This window comes from Vulpes vulpes, chromosome 5 (assembly GCF_048418805.1).
Source record: "Vulpes vulpes isolate BD-2025 chromosome 5, VulVul3, whole genome shotgun sequence".
Classification (NCBI taxonomy): Eukaryota; Metazoa; Chordata; class Mammalia; order Carnivora; family Canidae; genus Vulpes; species Vulpes vulpes.
In genome coordinates this window covers 57,749,764-57,757,988 of record NC_132784.1, presented here as the reverse complement: position 1 = coordinate 57,757,988, position 8,225 = coordinate 57,749,764, and the positions used below count along the sequence as shown (strand labels likewise).

The window sequence follows — 8,225 nt, the reverse complement described above, 5'->3', positions numbered from 1 at the left end:
AATAAGGATCTAGCTGCTTCTTGGCTGAGATCATAGGCTGGTTAGGCTGATTTGCAGTGCAGGGGTCTACCTGCTGATGCCACATAACTGATTTCTCGGCTCACCCTTTATAGAGGGTGCCTTCATGGGATGCCTGGGGGGTCCAGTCAGCTGAGAGTCTGCCTTCGGCTCAGGTCATGATCTCGGCGTTGTGGGATCGAGCCCTGAGCAGGAGCCTGCTTCTCCCTCGCCCTCTGCCCCTGCTCATGTGCTCACTCTCTCCCTCATTGTGTTTTTCAAATGAATAAATAAAATCTTTAAAAAAAAGAGAGAGAGTGCCTTCACGATGCCTACTTCTTTGGAATACTCAGGAAAATGTTTCAAAGCCCCAAAGAAGGAACAGGGGGGCCAGAGCGCTCTCCTGTCAGTGGCCCCCAGCCCAGCATTTCAGTGGCCTTCAGGGGTACAGCCTACCCTCCTGCCTGCTGCCCCCAAGGCCAGCACCACGTGCTGGCACTAAGGATCATAGAGCAAAATAGAACAAAACATGGAATTAGAGACAAAATGCCCGAGAGGGAAGAACAAGGAGATGCTGCCACTGAGTCCTTACGAGCCCAGAGGACTGACTCCTTACGGAAAAGCTTACTTGCGAAGGAAAGTGGACTTAAAATTCAAAACCTGATTTATCCTTATTTAAATGTATGTGGAAGTTTCCACACACTTTCCCTCACGTACCTACGACTTTTGCCTTCACAAGTGTGGAGAACAGGGTCTCCAAGCCCACTGGCTCTTCAGCGGTGGCAGAGCTCATGGGAGGACAGGACAGATTTCTTCCTGGTAATTCTAGGTCAGAACAAGAGCAGTTTTTAAACTGTCCTTCACCCAGCCAATAGGATTGTATGTTCTGCATATAATAAATGAAAATCTGTAAAGAAATGTTAAGATTTTTGTCTTAGGTATTCTATCCCTAATTGTAAAAAGTGATTAAAATTCAGTGTCCTTCCATCAAGCTAAAAAGAAAATAAATGGGATTAGTGACTACCCAGAGCACCAGGAAGGCCCCTGAAGAGAAGGCTGCCCACTTTGTTCCAAACTCCAGTTTATAGGTCATTCCAGAATTTAAAAAGAGGTGTTATCATGCCAACTTAGAAAGTGCTTGGGGGCTTACAAAATCCTGTGTTCACAAATCATCACTTTGGGAACTGCTGAGATCAGACATTTATTTGCACTTTTGAATCACACACAGGGAGTGACTCACGCGGACGCAGGAAGCCCAGCCCCTCTCCTCAGGGCAGAGTGCTCGGGGACGGGAGCCCTGGCCCAACGGGACACCAGCGTGCTCATGTCTGCGCTCCTTTCACACGGTGGGCCTGGTCATGCCAGCGCCCGGGAAACACCCGCTCAGTCCTGGGTGGGGGGTGGGAGTGGAGGCAGAGCTGTCCAAATATGATCTGTAACACCTCCAAGGTCAGAGCAAAACATGCAGATACAGTGATAGATTAGGGCAGGAAAACCCAAGTGGATAGTTCATGTTCTCTAAAATTTTACTACAAAGAGCAGTGAGAAATAACCACCGCTTGTCAATGTTATAGTCCTCCGAGTGTGTATGTACGTGTGTCTGTATTCAGTGTGAGCGAGGAGCTGTGCGTGGACCCGTGTGTGCCATGTGCACAGCAGCAGGCATCTCGAAAACTCTTCCTGATAGAAAATGCGGTAAGCATAAGGTTCACAGAGCTTCTTTTATTTTACCTTAAATAGAATTGCATTTTTAAAAGCTTCAAATAAATTCCACGATTTAAAATAATCAGAGATACCAACACATTTTTACTCACGGTCCAAAAATGATTCCACAGATTTTTCTTTCGCAAAGTCATTTGTAATAGAGTCTTCATATTTATATTCTTAAGTAATCATTTGTATTTTCTCTCTATATAAATACTGTCAATTTGTCTAGTGAATTTTGGGAGGAAAAGGGTAGGTATACATTAGTGACAGTTCTTTTAAAAAAAGAAAAAAGAAAGAAAAACTACCCTGGATTTTAGAATTGGCAAGGATATTAATGCCATTCCCGTAGGTCGGGGAGCAGAGCCCATCCACCCAGTGCCTTGGCCGTGACCTGCAGAGCTCGCTGGTAGGACGGCGCAGGGGATGCCGACACCCGAGCCTGGGAACTTGGGAGCAGGAGTGCAGGCAGAGCCGCGGGACGTTGTCTCTGGTGATGGCACTGAGGGGCTCCCTTCCTGAAGGATGCCAACACGACACCAGGATTGCCCAGTATGTGCCAAAGTAAAGGGGATGATAGCTATTTCCCTAGCTTTGTAGAGAATATTCTGCAGATGAAGCTTAACGCAGTGGACAAACCAGCCGACAGCCCCGCTCGCAGAACCGGTTCACGGCCTGCTTCTCTTCGGGGCACGGTGCCAGAGGCTGCTTCTACATCAGCACCAGTGATCAGCAAACGAATCCAGGAGTTTAACACAAAAGATGGAAACCCAAGGCCCACAGGCCGGCCACATGCTGGACACGGAGCCACCAGCTGCACACTGAACATGGAGTCCCACGCATGTGACAGATTGCTCCGTGGTAAGCATGCTTGGGAAGAGAAGCCGGGGCCCTGGGCCTCTGTGGCATTAGCAGTGTAAAGAAACACAGGCCTCGGAGGTGTCTGGGCCGGACACCAACAGAGAGGCAGCCCCAGTGTGTGCCATGGGTGGGCAGCATCTGCCGGGCACGGAGGAGAAGCAGGCAGGGGGACCCACTGACTCCACGGGGATAGAACCAAACAGTGTGGAGTTTAAAACCAATTGCTTTTTAGCCCTTCAGCAATACTTTTTAATTAGTTTTAAATGTTAATGGTTCCTGTAATGAACTCAGAATAGAAATATATTTAAATAAATATTTTTTAGAGATTGTTGGCATTTATGATTCTTTGATGCATGGTCTGAGCAAAATAGAGTTGATGCCAGGAAGAAGTAAATATCCATGCTTGTTAAGCTGAAACAGCCCTGGTTTTTGACATTGGAAATGTTTTTGAAATAAGTAGGTCTCGTTTTCCCCCTACATTTCAATTTGTGTTATTTTAAATGGTAAGAGCCTTTATCTCCTCACCATTTTAAAAAACAGATTGAATTTACGGTCTGACTCGGTCGGCTCGTGTCTGCTGATTTCCCCTCTAGCACCGAAGCCAGCACGGCTTAGCGCCTGTGGTTTATGACCTGTGCCCGCCGATCAGCCGGGCAGGGAGTTCACGAGCGCCCGCGGCTTCCCAGGCACCGATCGCCGCGGCCTCCAGGTGTCAGTTGCTATTGAAAAAAGAAACGGATCGGATATGCTGAAATCCAGGAGCTATTAAATTATTTAAAGTTTTATGTCTTATCAAATGTTACTGGTGAGGGAAAGCTTCTTCTACAGTAAAGACATCCTCCATCCAGAGCAAAGGGCCGGGAGGTACCAGTGGCCGCTGCACAGTGCGGGGCTTGAGCAGCACCTCCCCTCCTGCGCCTGCCCGGACCAGGACTCGGTGCACACGATTTATTTCCCAAGAGCCGAGATTATTCTCACTTCACGTTGATGTTGGGAAGGCAATTCAGAGTGTGGTCATTTTTGGACACTGCCAGCAGTCTCTAACGAGGAGGCAACTTCTACTACATCTTCCATCACAGAGGTTTTAAAAAAAAAAAAAAAGTCACAATTAGGAGGTTGCATTTTTTTTTTTTTTTAGGAAAAAAAGTGAAAAATAAAAATTTCAAGACCAATCAAGATACACATTTAGATATTGCTTAAATCTAAGCTGTCAACCCTTGTTGACTTTTCTCGGAGAAAACACCACAGATATACGTCCACCATCAACGACCAGAACCTCAAATTCCACATTTTCCATTCGAATAATCAAGGAACGCAATTCAGAAGTCATATTACATCCTGCATTTTATTCATTTCCATATGACAAAAATAGTAACCTAGTCTAAGACATCCATTTCAATCAGTAGATGTGTCGAGCCACAGATTTATCATAAAAAATATTGGATCTCGGTAAGAACGCCAGCTGGCTCCGGGGTCCCGGCCCTACATGGTGCTGCAGTAGAAAAATAGCGTCTCTCTTCACCACGCAGAGAGGGACAGCCTGGTCCTGAATACAGAAGGGGGCGCATCTCACCGTCCCTTCATGAACCATCTTATTTACAACACTTTACATTTCTTTTTTTAAGTTATATACACATCCTTCTGGGAGGAGAACACTACATGGTACCAATACTAACTGCCCCCCCCCACCAAAAAAAAAAAAAACCCAAAACAAAATCACAGCAAGAAGGACACATAAATAATAAAAACATTCCACTGCTGATGAGCAGCAGCCCTGAGCCCCCACTGCTCCCATGAGGAGGGACGGCCCCCCGGCCATGGGGACAGAGTGGGAGAGCTCAGCGCTCATCTCTGACAGGAAGAGACCACGAAATCTGCTGATTGAGGAGTCTGCACAACCGTTCTGTTCGGTGACACGATGTGACTTTACTGTTGCCGTGGTCATGTTGGGAAGATTGTCCTGTTTTTCTGTCTTAGCCAAGAAGATGTGTCACTGTCCGGCTCCCGCTTCAGGCGCACACCTTGAAGGCCACTGGGCGCCGCGGCCTCTCGGAATGCTGCCGTTGGACGAAGCTCGCCGTCTCGGGCTCTGGCACGCTTGCAAACGCACAAAATGAGGTAGAACACACAACACTGCCCGAATGGGCTCCAAGCCCGCCCCACGCCCCGCTCCCTGCCGAGGGTCCCCTTCCTGATGCCAGGCCGTTTAAGCAAAGTCAGCAGCTTCACACTGTGTTTTGAAAGATCACTGGACATTGTGCTTTGTTTTCATCTGAGAAGATAATAAATAAACTGGGAACTTAGAAACTGTCCCAGGTCCGGCTGCCACCATGGCCAGATATAGTGCCTCCGGGGGTGATGTGCGCAAGAGCCTGAGCTCGGGGGCAGTCATGCTCTCGCCAGGGGCCGAGGGGGGAAGGGGGCAGGAAAGCGCCCCGCCCATTCTCTCCGTTCACTCGTCTCAGTGCCATGGGCCCAGGATTGATTCATCAAGGTTGTGTGAAGGGGTGGGGGGTGGGGTTCCAGGTTTTTAAATGGGCTTTGTAGAAAAGTTAAATAAATCATTTTAATTTAAGAAACGGCAGGCCCTAGTTTATTGAGGAACAGACAAGTCCTGGTGGCTTTTCTGTTTAAGTGACATAGATTTCTCATATTGTTTGACCTTAGGACAAAACAAGAAACTGTAACAGTTTTTTTTTTCATTTTCCTTAAATCAAAGTACTATTTATAAAATACTTTACATCTTTTTTAAGTCTTCAAATTATAGACAAACCTCCCTAATACAAAATACTAAAAGTGCAATAGTATAAATTAAGAGTTTGCAACCACATTATACAAACATTACCTTTTTATTGTACAACTTTGATAACGTGAAATATTTCCTCACAACCGCTTATAATGTTGTGAATAATTTACGGTGATGTTTGTCTGTAACTTGTTTCCCATCGCTGGGCTACAGACCACTCTAGAGAGCAACTGTCCACATAGCAGCTACAAACATTTAAATTAAAAAAAAAAAAATTTAAACAAAGGAACAGAAAGGCTCGTCACTGACAGGTACTTGCACAGGAAAGCATGCGGTCTTGCCCAGCGGGACTTCACAATTTGCCTGCATTGAAATAACGCACTTATTTATAGTAAAACAAATTCCACTTAAAAAAAAAATCACATAGCCAGATGTATTCTGCAGTACAAAAGCTTCCTTTAAAGTTGGGGCTGTATTATCTGTTACCCGCATAATCTTAACATTATAAATACTACAGATGAAGGTACGGCCGTGAGACACAGTGCCGGCAGCACCTGACCACATCTTCAATAGTCTAAAAACAAAGTTCGAGTTTCTAAGGAATTCGGACAAAACCTTCGAGTGAGGGTCGCTGGAATGCCACAGGGACCCCTCTCTCTCCCTCTCGGGGGTTATCAGGTTTTGGGAGGAACGAAGTGGATGTGGTTTGAGCCCTTTCTATTCCCGAGGTGGGAGGTGGTTTTACAAGGACTTATCTTTTCGACGTACATTTATTTCAAAGGTCACAGGGTCCCCAACAGTCAGGCTCACTGCAGAAAGATGTACCATGCAGCGCGTATACCTTCTAGCAGCCACACAGCGGACGTATTTTCTGCTACAGGTAAAATTTCAAGGGTAACTGGGGACCGAGGCTGTGCAGCCCGACGGTCGCACTTGACACTGTGCGCATGGGATGGAGTGGCTGGGCCGAGATTGTGCACACCTAGTTAATGCCAATCTCCTTGTTATCTTCAATAAACCGTGTGAACGGCCGGCTGGCTCCTGTCTCGGAGTTCGCTTTGTCCAAACCCACGATGGGTGGACTACTGCCAGTGCGTGCTTTGTCCATTCCGGCGGCCAGAGAACCCAAGGGGGGGATGGCGCTTCCGCCGAGACTTACTGGGAGCTGGGGAATGCCGCCGTTCTGGATGACGGAGATTTCGTTATTCTTCATGGCCAGCCCATTTGTGATGGCTGCAGCATACTGGTTCCAAAAGCTGGGGTCTACATTCATGGCTCGCGCCGCCAGGTCCTTCTGGAACATTTCTGAGAACTTGAGGGCATCACCACCTAGCAGAGCCATGGGGTTTTCCACGGACAGGCGGCGGCCACGCCGCGCGGGGGCGTTATTCCACATGTGCGTGCCCATATGCACCTGTGTGAGACACACGGAGAGACAAGGTACAGGTAAGCAAGCCCAGCCCACAGGCAGGGACAGGCCTGCCTCCACACATCCCACCATCCTCCAGAAACCCAGCATGGTGCTCTCACCACTGGATCCTGTTCCCCATTGCAAGTATGAGGTGGAGACGACAAAACAGGTGAGCCTTTCTGAGTGCATATCCTTAAATATGCACTATTTCTCTTTATGAAATATGGAGAGCACAACCATTCGATGTGCTCATGTACGTTTCTTCCCTTGCTGCTCTCCCCGGATGGTGGACAGCCCGCAGACCCCCACTGAGGCTGCAAACCCCAGAGGGCACAGAGCCTTGCCCCTTGTGCCCCTGCCTGGCCCTGGGATGGCGGGGAACTTGAACTCCCAGCTTCCTTGGGCCTGACATGGAAGATGCATGTGGCTAGCAGGGGCTTTGGGCAGCTCCTGTCCTACCAGGATGGAGCAGCCACGGTCTCAAGCTTTTCCCAGACCCTGAGGAACACATCACGAGCCAAACAAGTACATGACGTGGACAGAAAGGGGCACGTTTAGCTGAGGCTGCACATCTGGCATTCTGTCCACACCCCAATTTCCCGGGAGAACAGACAGGGTTGTGGTCATCTCCAGCAAGAACACTACCCTGGGCTGCTCCCTCCTGGCCCGACTCACGCTGGTAGGCTTTTCACCAAAGGCCTGCCAGCCCGTGCTGGCGGCCATGTGGACAGAAGCAGAATGCAACCCCAGCCTCTGCACAGAATCTGCGTCATTTGTATCTTGTGCAAGTGTTTCAGAGCCCAGTTTATCTGGTTTTGGTGTTCCACCGGATTCAAGACTGTGCCAGACTCCGGGACTGCTGGCCCAGGAGCAGTGCCTATGTGGTCGGCCCCCAGGAGGTGATGTGAGCCCTGGGAGGGCAGCCTACCAGCCTTGCAAGGTGAGCCTTTCAGTACTGTGGGCAGCACACACACCTTGGGAAGCACACATCAGACTCTGAAGGTGCCGTGGGCAGCACACACTGCGCTCTCCTCCCTGGGCTCCCTCCGCACATCTCTGTCCCCAGCCAGGACCTCAGCATGTCCACCTGAGCCGGGACCTCAGCATGTCCTCCTCGGCCAGGACCTTAGCAAAAGGCTGGCCTGCAGCACATCACCGGGGGCAGGGTGGGGAGAAGCTCTGGGGCCGACTCCCTGGGGCTGCGGGGGCACAAGCCCGGGCCTTACCTTGAGGTTGCCCTTCGTGGTGAATGCCCTCCCGCAGATGGTGCAGCCGAAGGGCTTCTCCCCGGTGTGTGTACGCTCGTGAATCTGGAGGGCGCTGGCCGAGGAGAAGGTCTTCCCACATGACTGGCAGTTGTGCTGCTTGGGTGTCCGGCGTGGCGGGGGGGCCAGCATGGGCGCGAGGCTGGGGCTCATCACCGCCTGAGGCCCTGGGGGCACCTGCACCGTGGCTGGCAGCGGTGGGCCCTCGCCCAGCGCGAGGGCCTTGCTGTGCCCATTCACT

General features: G+C 49.7%; 1 protein-coding gene across 3 annotated transcripts in view; it reads right to left on the bottom strand.

Annotated features, from left to right (window-relative positions):
- Positions 1-1,699: 1,699 nt before the first annotated feature.
- SALL3 (spalt like transcription factor 3) overlaps positions 1,700-8,225 on the bottom strand; it is a 21,575-nt gene continuing 15,049 nt past the window's right edge. For all 3 annotated transcript variants that reach the window (XM_072758140.1, XM_072758141.1, XM_072758142.1), the window contains 2 exons: positions 7,946-8,225; positions 1,700-6,722 (listed from right to left, as the gene is read on the bottom strand). The exon at positions 7,946-8,225 is cut by the window's right edge. In XM_072758140.1, the coding sequence (XP_072614241.1) occupies positions 6,291-6,722; positions 7,946-8,225 (712 nt within the window). In that variant the 3' untranslated portion in view covers positions 1,700-6,290. The remainder of the gene's footprint in view (positions 6,723-7,945) is intronic.